Raw genomic sequence first — 21,208 nt, 5'->3', positions numbered from 1 at the left:
CTCACCATCCTCCTGCCTTACCACCTCTGCAGAGAGGTGCACCATGCTCAATGAGCTCTGGGATCTTGTACTCTCAGCTCATTGTTCATGTGTTTTATTGCCCATGTGCTTGATTTAGGATACTGTTTCCTGTAGGCTGTTAATAATATTTTATTTGGTCAATAATTTCTGATGACATTAACTTCCATGAGCAAACCAGAAAATGACAAAACTGCTAAAACATTATTTATGTATTATTATTATTATTATTATTATTATTATTATTATTATTATTATTTAAAAATGGTCTAGTCATGGTTTTTAGAAAAATATGTCATTGTACAGGGTAAGTTTAAACTTTCTAAGTAACTAAAATGAACAATCAGTACTTGAACCAATAGACTGTCAATAGATTTTAAATGTATGAATTTGACAGAAATACTAGTAAATTGATTGAAAAAAATAGATGATAAAAGACAATTTAAGTAATTTTAATAGATGTTAATAATGATAAAAATTATATTTATTTGTTTGTTCCTTCATTTATTTATATGAATATTTTATATTTTAATCTATATTGACATTTGCAGTGTCAACACGGACACTTTATAAGGACGCACAGAGGCGGGATTATATTTGATTGACGGCATTATTAACCAATCATATGAGTCTGCGGAATTACGTAATGAGGACGCGGACCAATGACATTAAGGAAAAACCAAACACACGCAGCTTCATTGGATTTTTAAACGGGAAGACGCGCTTTCACGTGTATGTGTTGGAGGATGTATATATTTTTGTAGTTTCTGCTACATGTGTTAAGAGGTAAAAAAAAAGGAATCTGAAAAGTGACGTCATGTAACTGCGAGTGATGTAACCCTGGAAATTATTATATTGTAATCTTTACCACGTCGCATCCTCATCCGTAGCCGTATGGCATAAATCCTACCATGACGCTTTCCGGCTGCTGCAGGAGGATTGTCCTCTGTACAAATGTCACAAGGTTTGTGCGGATTTACAGTGCAGTATGTATTATTGAAATCCCCGCATGATAAACATCTTCAAAAATAAACATCATACAGAATATTAATTTATAAAAATTCCCTAGGCCAGGAGTGTACCTCAGGTATCCTGTGGTCTCTGCCCAGGCTTGCCGTGTCAGACCCCTGTGCAGCAGCAGTAGTCCTGTCGCTGTCCCTGGCTGTGAGGACACGATCTTCGCTTTGTCTTCCGGAAGAGGTCGGTGCGGAGTCGCCGTGGTGCGCGTGAGCGGAGCTGGTGCAGCCGGAGCTCTGCGCGGGCTGACCGGCCTGAAGCACGCGCTCGTCCCCCGCACTGCGCTCCTCCGCAGCATCACGCACCCCACATCTCACGAGCTGCTGGACCGGGGCCTAGTGCTGTGGTTTCCAGGTGCGTGATCAGCCATACTGATTAGTTTGGATAAAACCTTATCCTCTAAGGACTCATGCAGCACGTTTGCTACATTCCTGCAGGTTCAGGACGAAATACCTGGGGTGTTCAAGTCTAACCGGGACTCGTTATTGGGCAGAATAACAGAACACAGTTATGAGGGTAAAACTCCCTTTATTTCTCTATATAATCCCCTGATACACTAGTGCATTTATCCCAATGTTTCACTAGTGCTTAGATTAATTCACACACTATTTAGCCTAATCTGCATGCCTTTGGCCTGTGGGAGGAAACCAGAGTACCTGGAGGATACCCATCATGCACTGGGAGGACGTGCACACAGACTCAAGCTGGGAATCGAACCCAGACCCTAGAGGTGCAAGGTAACAGAGCTAACCACTAAGGCACCTGTTTGGATACCATCAAGGGGCAAAAAAAGTTCAGTATGCTAGAGCCATGATCTGACTTCTTGCTTCACATAGGAAACGCCAGCCTCCCAGGAACTCCTTTAATACAGCAAATATGTGGAAATGCCTTGGAGCGAGGTCAGGACTGAATGGAGAATGTACCAATAACTCCCAACCGAGTAGTGTTCGCGTATGATTGTCTGTACAGTACTCACAGACAAATGTGTGTCGTCCACAAGTGGGCGGCAATTTGTCTGTCGATTTTTAGGGATGAGCTGTTCCACTCGCTGATTGTTCACTGCAACTAGTGCAGTGAGCTCAGAGCCTCCTCGATCAGGATTGTAATTTACAGATGTATGCCCTTCTTTAAAACATTTGCACTGTTCAAATGTTTTACTGTAGCTAATAGTCAGTATACTGTTCTGTGCTTGACGTCTTCTGCCTTCAATCACAAGGTCCCAGTTTGATTTGAATGCCCCTTGCATATTGTTAGTTACATTCTTTCATATTTATACTTGCATGCCAAACTGTATGTTAGCTGTAAACTAGGGATCTAGGGAAGCTAGGACTAGGGAGGCATCATGGTACGTATTATCATATGTAGGTGCATTTGATTGGTATTGCGATTCTTTAAGTATCGTGATTTTATAATTAACCTGATTTAATGGCCATTTTATTTTCAGATTTTTTTTTTTTTTTTACAATTCTGAACAAACTTAGCAATTAATTCACTTCTACCACACAGAATGCTGTCCTGCCTGCATACGTTTGAGTAGATTAGCTCACAACACCTGTAGGATCATACAGGAACTGCAACATTTAACCACCTCAAAGGCAAACAAATAAAAAAAATATATAATAATAAAAAAAATAAAAATAAATGTAAATTGCCACACAAAAAAATTGCAGATATGTAGGTGAATCGATACCCCCCCACTGAATCTACTGTAAACCACTGTAAATTCTACTTGATGGTTGTGGGAGCATGACAACTCTGATGACAAAAAATGTCTGGTTGGTTTCATCATTTTGCAGCAAGGTTAAGCAAAGTTGTGTACTGTACATAACTGTATTAATGAATAAATGAACACATGACAGCAAGGCAAAAATTGCCATTTTAGCCCTGTTCTTGCACCTCATGATAGGGTTGCATGATTTGAACAAAAAACATTTTTAATTTTAATTCTGCCATTAAAATGTATCTCATGATGCATTTGATTGGCCAAACTTATTTGATGCGTTATGTGAATGTCATCAATACCTGTGGAAAGATGTCGGCCTTGATAGGGTGACAGGAGGGCTGGCAAAAGTTTTCTGAGGTCTTCAGAAAGATCTCACCTTGCTGAAAGTCTTAAACCATCATTCCCATTGTGAAAATAAATGTAATCGGTGATCTCCAAAGCTATCGTCTGGTCGCACTTACTCTGGTTATTATAAAGTGTTTTGAGAGTCTGGGCCTTTAACACTTTAAAACCAGTTTCCCGCCCTCCTTGGGCCACACCAGAGCGAACAGGTCTCTTCAGACTGCACTGATCCACACTGAGCACCAGGAGAGCTATGTGAGGATGCTTTTCATAGACTTCATAGTCACTAGACTTTCTCAACTCAGGATCATGAACTTCCTGAACAATCGATCCCAGACTGCTAGACTGCATTCACATTATAAGCACCATTGTTCGATTCATGTGAAGTCCCATATGTATTCGATCTAGCACTATTTACAAAATGCCTGGGATCAATCTGAAAACATTAGATTTCTGCATTCAGACAGCCACAAAAATGAGATCTCACCTTCACCTTACCAGCATGAAATGACTCAGATCTGATTTTTACCCTAATGTGACACAAATCTGACTTTATGGCTTCAACACTCCCTGAGGTGAGTTAGCACCGGCAGTGAGGGGATTTCATCGCAGTTTTAGCAATATAGTGGGTTTAGAAAATACCCACCCCATAAAAAATAATCACATTTTGCTGCTTTATAGCTTGAAATGAAGACAGACACAATTTTTGTTTCACCCAGCTGTATCCACTTAATGCAACTGTAAAATATATAAAACGTCAGGAAGAAAAATGACAAGAAAAAACAAAAAACAGAATTATTGATTTTTGAAAAGGAGCACCCCCTCTTAAAAATGACCTATAACTCAATCAGGTGAAGCTAATTATCTTCTCAATTGCACAAAAAGCTTTGCACATCTAGACGTTCGAATTTATCTGACCACCCGCGTTTCAAAACGTTTTTGTAAAGCCCAGTCAGTCTCGAGGAATGACTTTTTTTTTCATGCACCCCGTTCTATAAGCTCTTTGTTATAAATTTCAGCAACTGCTTCAGAGTTGCTGTAGGCCCTTTTGGAAGCCTATCTCATCAGTTTCCTCCTGGTCTTTCATCCAGTTTGGATTGACATCCTCATCCAGGGAGGGTCGAGTTTCCAAGTCAATTTTTTTTGAGGGGGGGAGGTTGCCAGGTGGGAGATGTTGGATGTTAAAAGTTATTTTACTAAGTAAATATAGCTGGATAAACAAAAACTTTCTGTCTTCATTTTATCCTGCAAAGCAACAAAATGTGATTATTTTGATATACCTACAGTAGCTGATAAAACTGGCTGCCTTGTGTCTGGTTCCCTTCTTTCTTTTTACACTTTCTTACACTTATACCAGAGCCTCACAGTTCTCTTTTTTATGCTCCTGGGTATACACATAGCTGAAGATTTCTTCTGGACCACTAACACCACAGTAGTAGCAACTGCTCTTTCTAAGGATCCTCAGGAAAACAAGCTGTCTGTGTCCTCCTACCTTTGCTCCATGGAGAGCGTGCTGACGTATTGTATTTCATAGTAGCACACCAGCTGCTTGGTAGCAGTCAGAAGGGCCCTTCTGGGGGTCGTTAACACCTCCCAGAAAATCATCAGCTGCTCACTGCTCTCCTTGGAGGACTTATTACGCCTTGCTGTCTCAGAAAAGCCACAAATAAACAGAAAGACCTATCCCACCCTGGACATCATGTGTTTGACCTGGTGCCTTCTGGTAGGCGTTTCAGATTCAGAATCAAGGACAGCTGTTACCCCAGAGCCATATGAGAACTGAGCAGTGTCACTTACTAACACTGTATTACACATTTTTTTGTTTTACTGCACTTTTGTATGTATTTTTTTGCCAACTGCACTACTTGTATTTAAAACTGCAATTTGCCAAATACTTGATATGTATTTTTTTGTATTCTCTGATCCTATGGTTGAATACTTAAACTCCTTTTCTATTTTTATTCTACTTCTTTTATTTAATTTTTTAAAATTATTTTGTAAAAACTTGTGGTGACGGTGGTATGTGAAAATGCATGGTCAGGATTGTTGCTATATCATTTAATAAATATTACATGCATCAAAGCCGTACTATATTCAGCAATACAACACAACCCCGAGTGCGATACTGCTTTTATTCAACAGTTCCATCATTTTTTTTTTGTTTTATTTCTTGCCACATACTGCGACCGACATTTAGGGACGTGGAGTGATCCATGTAGTTAAATCCATGCCGTTACAATCCTTTATGACCACTCTTATCCAATAAATGCCTCTCGTCCAATCAGATTGCTCGGTCGGAACTAACTTTTGTATAATGTACCTTATGCAGTGACCATAAAGGAATGTTTATCTTAACCATTTACTTATCTTGGTCCGTTTCTCACCACTAAGTGTTATGTACTTTGTGTTTTCCTGCAGGCCCTCACAGTTTCACAGGAGAAGACAGTGCTGAGTTTCACATACATGGAGGACCTGCTGTCATTAATGGTGTTTTACAAGCCCTTGGTATGATTATTATCTTTATTGAAACATTTCTAGGGTTTAATGCACCGAAATGATTTCAGTTGGTAGCAAGACTCCCATGACGACTGATTTGCCTTGTACGTTTTAAACCACAAGATGGCAGTTGGTCCCTGCCATCTTTTGTAGATATTCTCTCGGACTTTGCTGATGTTGCAATTTCTCAACTTGACTCGATTTTATTGTATTTGCTCTTCAGGGAGCTTGCCTGGACTGCGGCCTGCCGAGGCAGGTGAGTTTACCCGACGTGCGTTCCATGCAGGAAAGCTGGATTTGACAGAAGTAGAGGGCTTGGGGGATTTGATCCATGCAGAGACTGAAGGTCAACGGAGACAAGCACTCCGGCAGATGGCAGGGGACCTCAGTCGCCTCTACAACGACTGGAGTCACCAGCTTAAGCATGTATGTAATGTTTCTGAAGTCAACACGACAGAGTCCGGATTCATGTTCAAACATGCATACAGCATTATTGCATATTTCAATTAGCATTTCTATAGATTAGTATATTCTGTTTTATTTTATCGTGCAAAAGTCTTGAGTCACCCCTAATTTCTTATTTTTTTCCCCCCTTAAAAAGCCAGACTTTCTTTTATTTTTAACGTAATCTTGCGTTAAGCTTTCCAAGTTCTTGGGCGTTACATATGCAAGTGGTATTGTTGAATGATTGTGTGTCCAGTTCCCATCTCTTCCATAACTTAGTGACAAATATCATGCATTCCACTTGCTGAATGTTCATGAGAATAATTGCAGTGGACTTCCCCACCTCAGCCAAGTTCACCCTTCACAGACGGCTTTAAAATTCTTTCACCATTCAAATGTTTTCACTGCCACTTATAGTCTTGTCACTCTACGGTGCTTAAACTCTTCTGTAAATAATAATCATCTGTACACCTTCTTTCACGAGAAATTTCCATCACAAGTCCCAGTTTGCTTGAACACTCCTTATAGTCTGCGCTTTCCAAGAATGCATTTTGAGTTCGTGACTGAGTCGGTCTTACACCAACAGGTGGCAGTGATGCATTAAAACAGTGAAGAGTGCCTCTAATAGCATGTCAATCATCATTAAGAATGCAAAAAGGTACACATGTATTTGTATAGAATAAAAAAAGAGATGAAATAACATTTATTTTTCATTATGTAACCCTGTTAGTACTGACAGAATGGGTCTGGCTCAAAAGCTGCAGAGACATGGTATTCAGTTTGTAATTCAGTTTGGGTTATTTTGTGGATGTAACTCGTTGTTTATGTGTGTGTGTGTGTGTGTGTGTGTGTGTGTGTGTGTGTGTGTGTGTGTGTTCCTCCTTATCCCCTGCCTGTTTGTGTTTTGGATCTTATCCAGAACTTTTCAGTAGGTAAGGAGCACAGCTCATGAGGCAGGAAATCCTGCCATGGGTGTCTGCCAGATTCTTACGTTCCTCAGTGATTTGAGTGACAGAGTGGCTCACTGGTCTCATACAAACATTTTGTAAGAACTTCATAACACATGTTCTGCAGAAAGCCTGCAGGAATTTTACTGATTGATTTCTTTGCAGCCTACAGTACGTGTAGTGGCTTGATCTTTAAGATGTGTTCTAAATTTGAGGCCTATGTGACTACTGAATATTTTTTTCATTAGACTGTGAAATAAATGCGGAATGTTTTAGTAGATTAAATGATAAATGACATGCTTTGATCATATTGCTTTTATTTAAGCTGCTATGGTACTCAATAGATTATCACATTATTATTTAGAAGTAGAATTTTGAACCAAGAATCACCTCCTGTAGGGCATTTTTTCTTTAAAGGTTGAAGTTGACGTCTTAATATTAATTAGTATTGTTGACCGCTTGGTTTATCTGTTCTGTCCCCAGATAAAAAGTGATAATAAGATTAAATAAATAAAATTTTATTATTGAAATTATCATTTTAAGTCAAAATAGCATGTAACCCCATTGATTAAGATTTGTGGATTAGTTTAAAATTAATAAATGATTATACTGCATACTGGGTAATATACGTCAAATATGTTGGAATTAATCTTTCAAGAAAACTAACCAGAGGACTAGATGATGACGAATTGGGAGACATTACAGCCAGGGTCCAACAAGATAAAATAGTTTATTGTATTTACAAAGTCAGGCTGGATAATCCAGTCTAAACGTGAGTTGGAAGACAACCAGTATTCACACCAGTCTTACAGTATACTGAGGTGTCCATAGAGGAAACCACATACTGTACAGTATAGATGTGGTGTGATGAATTGTCCATACATTACAGGGGTGACAAACTGGATCCACAAAGGGGCATGTGGGGGATCTTTCTTAATCCAGTTTGACAACCCTGATATAGTGAATCAAAATGTCATTAAAATGTCAATTATTTAACTTCAATTTAGTTTTGCTGTTATGCAGGTTAAGAACTTTAAAATTCAGTTATTTGTCACATGTACAGCACAGTGAAACAATGTTTTTGCACGTCCCAGTTAGGAAGCTGAGGTCGGGGCACAGGGTCAGCCAGGATACAGCGCCCCTGGAGCAGACAGGGTTAAGGGCCTTGCTCAAGGGCTGAAGAGTGGCAGCTTGGTCATGCTTGGGCTTGAACCCCCGACCTTCCGATCAGTAACCCAGACCCTTTAACTTATTGTCAGTTTTTCAGAGACTGTACTACAAAAGTCTTAAGCCATCCCTTATTACTTCATATTTTACTTCCAAAGAGCCACGCTTTCTTTTGTATTTTTCTTGCATTTGTCTCTCATTTTCAGTACCTAAGCAGTTTCAGAGAAATGTTTTTTGTTTGTTAAGCCACGCAGTGACCTATGAATCAATTAATCATCTAACTTAAGGCATGAACCAGCGGGTGCTTAATGCGGAGGGGTTGGAAATGAGGTTGCTGCTGAGGTTGTTACATAAACATAAAGTCTTTAAATTGTATCAGTAAAACATTTGTTCTTATTTCTTTAATTTAATCAATATAATTTCTTCATATTCAATTAGGAGTGGCTCAAGACTTTTGCAGAGTTCTGTACGTTGCTTGTACGGGGTTAAATTTGGTATCAGGCTGAAATGATAACTAACAGTGCTGTTGTTGGCAACGGTTGTGTTTTGGGATTGTGTGTGTTTTTTCGCCCGCGGTTCCAGACCTTTCCTGGGAGGTCTGTAAAAACATCCCAGCCGTTGGATATGGTCCAGCTCTTTAGCTTGTTTTGCCAGTATGTCAGTTTCTCGGCTCTCACAATGACCAAGAGCTTAGAAACAGAAGCTGATGTAAATTTGAAAGGGAAAGTGAACGAGAAACTTTAAAAAATGTGTTGAATGTATTATTTATTTGCTTAAATGTTTTTAGGAATGTTGGAATTTTTACGCACTGTTGGTATCACATGCATCTTTTTATTTTGAACGATAACGAAAGATATTTTCTGTTTGTTTGCAGTGTTTAGCGCACATGGAGGCTTTCATTGACTTCAGCGAGGATGAGCTCATAGAGGATGGAGTCTTAAATCAAGGTGCGTCTACAAATCTCGGGAAACATCCTGTTTGGACCGGAGTGTTCATTCCGTACACTGGTTGTGGAACGATCATTGAAGTCCAAGTGCTGAAATGTCCGTTTCCTTTTGGAGAAATTGACAAATGAATGTGTCCGAGCGGCTTTGCGATACAAAATAACTATCAAAGCTCGGTGCTCAGTGTACCTGCTATCATTTCCCCTGCATCTGTATTAGGCAGGGACACATTGTGTTTGTGTTGTGATGTGATGTGCTTCTCGAGAGAATTTTGGGACGTTGTAGTGCGTCAAGGAACAAGGTTGTCACAGACCATCTCCTTCCTCTGAGTGACATCAGCTTGGCTGGAGGTGGCTAGAAGCTGAAGTGCGAACGGAAACTGGCTTTGAATCGTATTTTTTGATAGCGTTATATAAGAATGGGTGATAGTCCAGTTATTATTTAAGCTGCGTACATTAGTATTGAATTTTACGGACATCTGAGAAGGGATCAATTACAACCGAATTATGTTTTTCATTTATGTCCAATACGAAGAAACCTGAAATTCACGACAGACGAGAAGTTCGTGACATCATGCAGAGTTTTTTATTTTATGGAATGTCCTTTCTCTGAATTAAATGCAATTCAATGCTGATGGGCCCCAGGCCTCTTCATCTGACCTCAGTAATGACCTTGTGGTTAAATATGGAAATCCCCACAGCAATGCTCCAAAATCTAGTGACAAACCTTCCTAGAACAATGGAACTGATTTCAACAGCGAAGCAGTTTTGAAAAAGCACATACGAGTGCGATGGTCAGGTGTTCATAAAATTTTGGCCACATATGTATATTGTATATTTTGCCTGTATATGTGTATTTCTCCAAAATGCTTATACAGTAGTCATACATTTGTCTTGTTTAACCGTTCCTCGCACTTTCCTCATATTTTAAACATGTAAAAAAAAAAACTTTAAGGAACCACTTAGTCCCGAGTTGACTTTACCCATACATGCATACATACATGCATTCATACGTTCATACATATACGACAGACGTTCAAGTCAAACCAGGACTAAGTGGTTTCTTAACATTTTTTGAGCATTATATATTTATTCTAAAGAACATCAAAACTCTCCAGGCAGCTAACAACCATTAACTACACAACAACGCCTTCTTTTTAAACTCTTAGGAAACAATAAGTGTCTAACGCCACCCAGTGGGAGATTTAGGATTTATGAAACAAGTACTATTTAAAATATTGTATTATGTTCGTAACATATGCACTGTATGGGTATCGTAACTGCAACGCAGAGAAGCCTGGTCGCTACGTGATGTCTGGTTTTGGTATGCGTTTGTAGATACGGCATTAGCGCATGAGGCATTGTTCATACACTTGCATCCGGATCTTATACACTGTATACCCAGGAGGTTTAAAAGCGGCTTTCACTGTTTCCATCAAACTTTCCAACCCACGAGCTCTGTTTGCCTTTAAGCCTTTCTGCTTCTGTCTTTATGATTATTGTCATGAGCTGCATCTCAAATCGCGAAACTCTGACCTTACATTAAGAAACGTTTATTCGTCTAAGTTTTTTGTAAGTTTGAAGTTGTAAAGACAAGTTAGTATTAGTTTTAAAGAACAAGTGTCTAGAACAATACATATGCATTCAACTTGCTAGTTGCGTTCAAAGGAGAGGTAAGGGCAGGGAAATTTGTAAGGTACACGGCGTGTTATGCTTTTTACGTACCATGTACGCTGGGAATTTAAATGCTGATCGCCTCCAGCTAAAAATGTAAAATATTACCAAACAAAACCTGTTTTCAAATTTCTACATTAAATGAATTCAGTAAAATAGAACGATATGTGTTTGCCACTGTGAATGGCAGTGCAATTTTTTTTTTTTCCTGAAATTAAAATTTCTCATTGCTAGATGTATAAGCTGCTTATTCAATGCTTTTATTTCTACCCATGCAGTGGACACCGCAGTATCCAAGCTGCAAGTGCAAATACAGAAGCATCTTTCTGATGAGCGGAGAGGGGAGCGTCTGCGCAGTGGCGTACAGGTGGTCATAGCAGGATCCACCAATGCGGGCAAGAGCAGCCTTTTCAATCTGCTGTGTAAGAAGCCTTCTGTCAATAAGCCTGGTTTCTTTAGTTGTAGTAAGAATTTTTTTTTTGTACTTTTATTTGAGCATTATTGGACATTTGGAGTTGTTAGTTTAAAAAGTTATTAGAATGAAAGAATAACAATGCTACAGTATTTACTGTCTACAATCCAATAGATGTATACAGTATGTTACAGTAAATCCAATAGATTAACGTTAGGATCCAGTCAAGTTCGTCAGTGTAAGGGGAAAAAAAAGTAATAATTCCAAATGGTCATCTACTGTGGCACAGGCATGAAGGAAGTACCAGGGTGAGTCAAAAATTATCTGCACTGTCTATATTAAAACTTCTGTTGGTGGTGCGTCTTATCAGCACTTTCCGATCAAGGCTACTGTCTCCCCAGTCACTGCTGTGCAGGTGTGAACGTGTTACATCAGTTCATTTGTAATTGCGGTGCAAGCAAAAATTTAGTACTTGCATGAAAGAAGAGCAGCGTGCAATAACTAATTAATTTTCAGTATGAGCCTGAGAGTATGGAACAATCACAAACCAAGAAAAAGTTATATTATTAAAAATATGTATTATATGATATAATTATAAATACCAATAATTCTATATTATATCATTTATATAATATTTGGATTCTTAAGGGCCAATATTGTAACATTATCACAAAAATAGTTCGACAATCAACCGAGCTCGCTTATTGTGAAGAGCCGAAGCCTTAAACGCTTAAAAACTTAACTTCAGGTTAAACACAAAGGACTGCTATCCAAGAACGTTGTGATCTTGCATGTGTAAAGTTATGTAGCGCCGGGGCACTGACACAGTGACAGAGGTAGAAGGTTTACCGGTGCCAGAACAAGTGCGATTTCTTTTCTTTTCTTTCTCAGACTTGTGCAGGCACACACACACACTATGAGGAAATCCCTCACTGTCATCTGTTTCCCTCAAACATAGTCTGTAAGAAAAGGAGAAAGAAGCGAGTTTAGTCTTGGACTGACTTGCTGGCCGCCTTTTGTTGTGCTGCTTTGACCCCCAGACGGTGAACGTAGTGGTTGTATGGCCCGCCGTGACACATGGCAATACACTTCTGCTGACACCGGCAACACTTTTGAGGTGTTAAAACGTCCTCCCCATAGTTCTGATCTTGTTCCATCTTTTAACTGTTTCGTCCCCTGAAAGCAGCCCTATGAGGACAAATGAGGACTGAACTCGCAGCTCAGCCTAAAACGAAGCGCTTTCTGACACATGGACAAAGAGATTATCTGGAGAAATTATCTACGTCTTTTCTAAAATTAATAAAAATTAATTCTGGACAGTTTTTCACTTGCCCTTTGCAGTTTTATGATAAAAAAATTTGTACGAATTTAATCCGTACAATTTGTCTGAATCTTTGACACCCTTTGACAAATTTTTTTTTCTTCTAGGCATGCTTCGGACTTTATTCCGATATGAGAAGAAGAAAGCAAATAGAAGTCATATTAAGGGCAGCACATTCGGTGCATAAAATTTTATCATAAAACTATGCGTGTCTATTTGCTAATTTGACAGGTTAGACAGCAAGTCAACTGTTACCTAATGGTGAAGTCAGGATATTTACAGGATATTCAATACATCGCTCCACGTCACTGTTGTAAGGTTAACCTGACAGAGGTATTTATTACTCATAATCTATTAGTCATTTGGCAGAAATGCCACAAAGAACACAGCGGTGGATAGAAATGAGTCACTGTCTGTCTTGAAATGAATGTCCTGTTGTGACGTATTGAAGAAACGTTCAGCATCATCTGTTTGTAAACGTGTTTCCTAATATATATTAGGCGACCGATTCTCAGACTAGAGGTGAAATCCTGCTATTGTTTTATTAAGTAGGTCCAAGTTCCCTTTTTGGGATTTATTAGGATAAATTGGTGTCTGAAATATCGCTAGACATAACAACTCTAGGCAGTTGTTACTCGGGCCACATCTCCTTCCTCTGTCTGTGTCACATTTGTAAATGAGCAAGACCGGCTCCCAGAGTGCATCAGAGTTAAAAAAAAAATAAATAAAAAAATGCCTATGCAGCCAGAAACCTGCTTATCCATGCAGAAATAAGGTATTTCTAGCTGCTTGTCTTCAGTTGGCTGTTTTGATATTTTATTCTATTTTAATGTATATGCTTTTATTAAAGGCGTTTAAGTCGAAGAAAACTGGCATAAAAACGATGCCATTTGGAGAAAGACTTGCAAAGTGTTGCAGTATGGTGATAATCCTGTTAGTCTTTTTAAAAGAATAAGTAGAGAATTTAAAGAATGATGTACATCCGTGAATGACGTTCCTCGCTGAGGTGGCTCTGAGCCCAATGAAGTCTTTCCCATGAACATTCAGCGAATGGGACGCCTAACTCCGGAAAATCATCAGATAACTTATAGGAGCCGTATACAGTATCATTTACTAACGCCATTTGCATGCCTCTGGAGTCCTGAGAAAACGTTCTACCTCTACGGTATTCAGGCACTAGTGGAACAATAGGTGAGATAAGTGCGTTAGTGTATCAGGGGATAATATGGAGAAATAAAGAGAGTTTTCACTTTCATAACTGTGTTCTGTTATTCTGCACAATCAAATAGTTCTGGGCATTTATTTTTTCGCTGTCTTGATGATATAAAGTACTATGTAAATATGGAAGATATAAACCAAAATGAAAAAGTAACACTGTTACTTTTTTATAGCATAAATTGCCAACAGTATAGGAAGCTAACGTACAGGATGATGATGATAATAATCATAATAATAATAATTCACGGTGTTGTTTTATCTCACTTTAATCACTCAGCTTATCTAATCGCTGTCAATGCTTGAGGTGTTTTCCTTCTCTGACACACAGGGCAATAATGACAGTCGTGAGGGCTGCAGGGCAGGGCGTGTGGCTATCGCTGGGTTTCCTGCCCCGAGTGACCCGCATTCATTAGTTCTCAGTTTTATTCCTGTTATTGTTTCCAGTCCTGCTCGGACTTGTAGAGCTTGTTCTATTTGTTTTTGTCTTTAATACTGGAACATAATGTTTAAAAATATATAACATTATTGTTATTATTAATAATAATATTAATAATAATAATAATATTATTATTATTATTATTATTATAACAGATTATATGGGGCCTTTCCATGTCAGATAAAATGACTTTTAATCAAATGTGCAGAAACAATAAAAAATAATACTGATATGGAGTATACATCTAAAATATATATACTATAGAGTGTGTGTGTGTGTGTGTGTGTGTGTGTGTTTTATATATATATATATATATATATATATATATATATATACATATATACACTAGGGCTGCAACTAACGATTATTTTGATTATCGATTAGTTGGTCGATTATGTTTTCGATTAATCGGATAACGCCTAACCACTTCTTTAATTTGATATTTTGCTTATAACTATTTAAAAAAACATAAATCAGGTATTATTTATGTATAAAAAGAAACTTTTAAAAATGCAAAAGCCACATATAGAGTTTAATAATCTTTAATTTTGACATTTTAAATGAACACCTTAAATGAAAATATAATATATACAGTATAAATATATACTATATATATATATATATATATATATATATATATATATACACACTTTAAAAAATACACTGATATATTCAGTTAATAAGATATAAACAGCTAAAATAATGTAATTTTGTATAATAAAATGATGTATGCATAAGTAAAACCACAGTAAATTACAAGTTAACTTTGTAGTAGACTATAAAAAAACTGTAGAAATGCATAAAGCTAATAGTCACAAATATACTGTTATTTGCATTCGCTGAAAACCACAACATTTACTAAATGTTATATTCTACTGTTATTCGCACTGTGTAAATTAAGCTACTCATTTAACTAATCACTATTGCTCATGAGGTGATTGCGCAATGTGATGCTAGCGAGTAGCCCGTGAACAGATCTAGCGCGCGACTGTCCCGAAGTTAGCAAACAGTTTAAACAAAAGCACTTAAACTATACAACTTTTACACGATGGAGATACAGTTTTTACCGAACCTGCTGACCTTTCGCCATCCGTAACACCAACACGTTTTCTGTTTAAGTGTTCGTGCATGACATGCCATGAAAGCTTGGTCTTGCATAGCGTGCAGGTTACCGTCTTCTTAGAGGCGTTTAATGTAAATTGCTATCAAACCTTGGAGGACTCGGGGCGCGCGCTTTATCCTGCAGACGCTCCTGTAACATTCATTGCGCGAGCGGCTGTGTATCTGTGTGTATTTGTGCATCTTGTGGTCGCGGTCTTTAGTGACGTGAGCAGCCCAACTAATCGATAACCGCATTCGTTGACAACGAATTTCATTATCGATAATTATCGATTTTATCGATTAGTTGTTGCAGCCCTAATATACACGCACTCTATAGCATATATACTTTACTCTATCTATCTATCTATCTATCTATCTATATAGCTATAAGGATTATAGAGAACTGTAAGTTTTCTCCTCAAGTGTTTGTATGGGTGTGTGTATGTGTTTTACTACAGGCCAACGTCCTGCAGCCATTGTGTCTCCTATAGCAGGGACCACCAGAGACGTTGTGGAGACGCCACTGGACATCGGAGGTTTTCCGGTCCTGCTGAGTGACACGGCTGGTTTGAGGGAGACGGATGACAGCGTGGAGCGAGAGGGCGTCCAGCGTGCGTTGAAAAGGTAAAAACAGCTTGTGGGAAAATGGTGAATAATATAAACAACACTAAGTCTAATTTAAACCACAGCATTTTAAAGAAGTGACTTTTTTTTTTTTTTTTTAAATGCCCGGTGGAAGGAAACAAACCCATTGCCTTTTCCTTAGTGTGAATGGAAACAGTGGTTTGGGGGAAAAAACAACAAACATCACAATAAACTATAAATATAGAAGAAAAAAGACGTAACACTTGTAATTAATATTTAATGTTTACCAGTGGTGTCTTCATTTTGTTATGCAACATCTTTTATTGACAGGTTGGTCTATTTTTCCTTTGATTAACACTTTAATAGTATAACTAATCCGCTACTCAGCTAGACTCTGATGGAACAGTGAAAATAAGCCCTTGCTCTTAACTAGATGAAGCGAGGGATGTAGCGGCGTCCTAGTCCTTCAGTCCCATCTCTCAACTCTTCATCTGCACACTCGGCTTAAACCAGACAGCTTCTAACATTTCAGCATCCATGATATTGCTGTTCTCCATTAAAACTATTTAGATTTTCATCTAATAAATTGCCAACTAGCCGAATTGTTTGCGGTCCTAGTGCAAATATGTCATATATAAAAATTTTAGTTTAATTTCAGTTTTAAACATGTTTCCCCTCCTTCTACATCAGCTTTCTCAGCAAATCTTTTTCGTCTTGGAGCGAAGAGCAGGACCTGACTATTATCACATAAATAAAAATTTATGTCTTTGTTACTTTGCTAACACTTTGAACACAACCACTGCGTTCTTACAGGAATAAGGAACTAATGCAATCAGCCAACAAAATCAGTAGCAGAATACTGTAGCTAAGCCCATTACAGTTTTCTGTTATAAACACATTAAACATGTTCCAAGGTGGACTTTTCATTTACACCGTGCACAAGATGTGCTTAGCGAGGCGGAAGAATAATGGTCTCTCTTAGTCGTTTGCACTTCTGACCTTGAACATAAGTGTTCTGTTGTGCAGTGTCCACCTCAGCGAGACGCAGCACGTCATCCTGCACCACTGTTTAATCATTTGCTGTAGCATTTTCACCTTGACGCAAAATAAGTAGACGCAAGAAACTAAGCGTTCATTTGCAAAAACGGATAAATGGCATTCTTCAAAAAAAAAAAAAAAAAAAAAGTGAACTGATCGCCGTTTATAACACGTCTTTATACGTGCCACATTCTAAATCAGAGGAGTTATCAAAACAACCCCACACCTACTGGATTGATATTTCCTGGGGTCAGAGCCGGTCCTGTCTGCCCTGGAACCCTAAGCATAAACCGATGACCGGGCCCTGCTATCTGACGCATTCTAACTCACCACACAGTCATACAGATACCCCCGTGTCCCCACTACACTGTAAAGGTACTATTTAACTGTACATAGTTGACATTACTGTTATTCCATTAAATCAAGTATTTTGCTCCGCCAACACATATCCTTTTGCAGGACCTACATTCAAAATCAACTAACCGCGACTGGCAGAGCCGGTGACCGACAGTTAGCAACAGACAGTTACGCTAATTAAACTAATAAATCGCAAATTGCTCCCCATCTCCTAGTCAAGAGCACTACTTGGTGTGTGCGACAATGGATTATACACCCTACTTAGCGCAGGAGCTTTCCGTTTAATGCTTATAGACTAGCTAGTGCATCAATTAAACCTCATTGATGTTGCTGACATCCAACATGGGGAGGCGAGAAGAAATGCTGACCTGCAGTTCACTCTCTTTTTGCGTGTGTGTGTGTGTGTGTCTGTCCTTCCACTTGGTTCACTCACTAAAATCATAACCATTGACACACGCATGTTCTGCTTGAGGTAAATAATAAAAAAGATTGATTTGTGACAATTGATGAAAACTGAGATTTTTGCAAATGAACCCTTCAAATAAAGAGGGCCATAAAATAAACTGTCCATGCATGTGTTTTAAATCCAAATAGCGACCATGAGACCCCTACCTTAAATGTCAAAGTTTTGTAGGACAGTTTTATTATAGTCTGCTGTTGGGTCAGCGGTCCCCATATGTAATGTGCACAGTGTTATGCGAATTAATAGGAATTATTTTATTGATGACTATATAAAATGGCAGCTGGATCGGAGATCTTTAAGATCTTATACCGTCAGCTTATCGGTAGAAGCTATAATCCATAGGGTGGTAGAAGTGTTTTTAGAAAGCATAAGCGTTTTTTTTTTTTTTTATGTCTGTAGGGTGGATGAGGCAGATCTGACACTGGTTGTTGTCGACTCAACACAGCTTCCTCAGGAGCCTCAGATGGTGCCAGGTTTCCTGAATGACTACCTCGACAATGTGTTGCCAAAAGAGACCCAGGATCACGTACAGCAGCGCCTCCTGATCCTGAACAAAAGTGACCTCCTGCCTACTGAACACGTTCGCCTCATCCAGAGAGCCCTCAGCGATGCTGTCACTGTGGCTTCAGTCAGTATTTTGTCATGCAGCACCAGAGAAGGACTGGCTGAGTTTTTGAAACTGTTGCATGAGAGAGTTAAGACGATGTAAGTGAACCATTTTTTTAGATTCCTGTGTTTTTTGCAGATTTACAATTGCACAGGCTCAAAATGCAAACATCATTAAAAATATTGAAATATCAGATTAACCTCGGTGATGGATGAATATATGGTACAAAAATATTGGAACAGTTTTTGGTTTGTTTTTCCCACTTTGCCATTTGCAAAAAGAGTCCAGACTTTTGGCTTTAATTCAAGCGGTTTGTCCACAGTGCGGCAGTAACCATTCAGGTCTTACAGCCATTTTCAGAAACACACAACCCAATTTTTAGTGACTTATAATTAATGAAAAAAATGACTGAGAAGCAGTTGCATGGCCAGGTGTGGCCTGTTAATTTATTATTCCATGATTAAACAAGCAGATAAAAGCCCGGGAGTTGGTTCTGAGCATGAGGTCCATAGAGCTTTCTATGTAAGTATTTTGGGATGTTCCTAAAAAAAGTGAATGACTGCAGAATTTTGTCTTAGTGAATCCTTCACAACTTCTAGCCAAGTCAAGAACACTCTTGAGGAGATAGAAGTTCCATTCTTAAAGCCTAATGTCAAAAGACAACTATATAAAATGAATAAGGATGTTTCATGAAAAGGTGCAAACCACTGGTTACGCTCAAGGACATGAACTGATGAAACCAGAACTAACTTCTGTCAGAATGATAATTCCCAAATGGTTAATGCTATACTTTGGTCAAACCACTTGAATTTACCCTGAAAGTCTTGACTTTGCTCACATATTAAGCATTTAATTCATTACATTACCCAAAAAACAAACAACAACAACAACAAAAAAAGTATTTTTCCAATATTTATGAACACGACTATTAAATATGGCAGTAAAGGTTGAACACATATTCAACTAAACAAATAGGTATATGTTTTTTCTGATTTAGGGCTGCTGCTTTTTCCCCCAATTTTTTATTTTTATTTTTACCAAATACTTCATGTTATTATGCACAAAAAAAAAATTGATTCCTTTTCATGGAGTGAGCACCATGTCACTACTGTTTGAATTTGAAAACTACAAATTTTTATTATTCTGTAATTTTCTTTTTATTTGTAAATGAAGTTGAATTAGTAGTTCTACAGTATATACCAATTATCACCAAACATGACATTTTATTCCATGGCTTAACTTTATGTGCAAGCTTTCAATTTAGTTTTAGCATAATCTAGTATATAAATTTTAGTTAATTTTTTTGTGCTCATTTTTTGGCAGCACAAGCTTTTTATTTTAGATTCATATCTTAAAAATTTGGTCTTCACTATTTCAGTTACTGATTTAGTGCCTTGAAAATATCAATCAGAATTTTAAATGGCCGGTTCTACAAACAAATTAGTTTTTTCTATGCATATACTGTATTTCTATATTCTATCTCATTTAAAAAATATATATATATTATTATGTATTTTATATAAAAATTCCATATATTATGAAAAGGCCAATGTAGAACAAATTGCGGAAAAAAAGTTAATGTGGGGTAATGCAGGGGTAGCTCAGTGGTTAAGGCATTGGACTACGGTTTGGATGGTCCCAGGTTCAAAGTTTACCAAGATGTCCCTATTGGGCCCTTGAGCAAGGCCCTTAACCTTTAACTGCTCAGATGTATAATGAGATAAAAATTTCACTCCGGATAAGGGCGTCTGCCAAATGCCCAAATGTAATGCTGATCACGACGGAAAGGTTTTCGAACACCCAGTGCATCACGGCTTGACTCGTATGGAGTTTAGCAGGCAAATATTTTAAGGTTGTTGATCCCAGGGCCAGACATCACAGCATAACATTAAATGCACGAATTCATGCAATAGTATAAAATTTCAGTTTAAAGAAATCCATCTCCCAAACTTCACATACAAATTTTATATAATACCTCTCTCGTCCTGTGTCATATCCTGCCCTTTTCCCTTTTCTACCAAGGTGTGCGGATCCGCTGGTCGGTAGCCCAAGTCTAACTCAGACCCGGCATCGGACTAACCTGCAAAAGAGCATTGAGGCCCTGAGACAGTATCATAAGTACAGAGATGTGGACCTGGCGCTGGCAGCCGAGGGACTGCGCTTGGGCCTTGTATGCTTGGGTAGAATTACTGGCAAGGTTGGCACTGAAGAGATCTTGGACGTGATTTTTAGAGATTTTTGCATTGGAAAATAAAAATGAAACTGTCATAGTCTTAATGTCAGATGAATTTAGGATGAACTTTAAACTGCTGTATATGTAACAAATACTGTTCAGATTCTTTAAAGCAGTATCTGCAGTGTGATTTGTTTTTTAGATGAATAAAGCTATTTTGCTAAGATTTTACTGGAATTTATTTATTTTTTTAAATAAAGGTGAACATATTATGCATCACTTACAGTTACACCCGAAATTATTCAAGCCCCATAAAAAATTTGATTTACTGTAAAAATATAGTTTAAACATTTTAAATAAAAATTATTTAAATAGCTCAACAAAATTAATATAAAGTGTTTTAATACTACAGTATTAAAATTATTTATAGCTCCTTAATAAGAAAGATCTTCAGTACCTAGTAGAGCCCCCCTTTAGCCTTGATGACCTGCTGCAAACATGATGTGTAGTGAGACACTAGCTTGTCATGGCAGTGGTTCTAAGGGGTCTTGGCCCATTTCTCATTGGCCTTTAGTTTACTTTAATCAGTATGATTTCTAGGTTTGTGTGCAACTGCTTTTTAATAAGTACCGAACATTTTCCATTAGATTCAAGTCAGGCGACTGTGACTGTTGCTAACCAACACGCTGTTGATTTCTTCTTTACAACATCAGAAGAATTTGCCCA

General features: G+C 38.1%; 2 protein-coding genes across 3 annotated transcripts in view; one reads left to right on the top strand and one right to left on the bottom strand.

Moving 5' to 3' along the window:
* Window positions 1–1,183, bottom strand: part of ano8b (anoctamin 8b) — a 48,643-nt gene extending 47,460 nt beyond the window's left edge. Inside the window, exon 1 of the mRNA XM_053513211.1 lies at window positions 1,101–1,183. The gene's annotated coding sequence lies outside the window, so the exon portion shown is untranslated. The remainder of the gene's footprint in view (window positions 1–1,100) is intronic.
* On the top strand, window positions 755–20,708 carry gtpbp3 (GTP binding protein 3, mitochondrial). Of its 2 annotated transcripts, none has more exons than XM_053513213.1 (9): window positions 755–982; window positions 1,088–1,389; window positions 5,519–5,605; window positions 5,820–6,022; window positions 9,029–9,101; window positions 11,050–11,193; window positions 15,751–15,883; window positions 18,102–18,407; window positions 20,332–20,708. In XM_053513213.1, the coding sequence occupies exons 1-9, from the start codon at window positions 930–932 to the stop codon at window positions 20,561–20,563; spliced, it is 1,533 nt and encodes a 510-aa protein (XP_053369188.1). In that variant the 5' UTR covers window positions 755–929; the 3' UTR covers window positions 20,564–20,708. The 2 variants fall into 2 exon arrangements, with proteins under 2 accessions (XP_053369188.1, XP_053369187.1); XM_053513212.1 differs by having other exon boundaries at window positions 758–982; window positions 15,718–15,883.
* Window positions 20,709–21,208: the final 500 nt, after the last annotated feature.

Source organism: Clarias gariepinus, chromosome 15 (genome assembly GCF_024256425.1).
Source record: "Clarias gariepinus isolate MV-2021 ecotype Netherlands chromosome 15, CGAR_prim_01v2, whole genome shotgun sequence".
NCBI lineage: Eukaryota > Metazoa > Chordata > Actinopteri > Siluriformes > Clariidae > Clarias > Clarias gariepinus.
This window is presented reverse-complemented; position numbering and strand designations above follow the sequence as displayed.

What these genes read in the sequence shown, in the direction of transcription:
- gtpbp3 (XM_053513212.1), top strand. Translation starts at nt 930, where the DNA reads ATGACGCTTTCCGGCTGCTGCAGGAGGATTGTCCTCTGTACAAATGTC. An exon ending in CAGCCTTTTCAATCTGCTGT is followed by an intron (nt 11,194 to 15,717) that starts GTAAGAAGCCTT and finishes GTTTTACTACAG; the next exon opens with GCCAACGTCCTGCAGCCATT. An exon ending in CATGAGAGAGTTAAGACGAT is followed by an intron (nt 18,408 to 20,331) that starts GTAAGTGAACCA and finishes TTTTCTACCAAG; the next exon opens with GTGTGCGGATCCGCTGGTCG.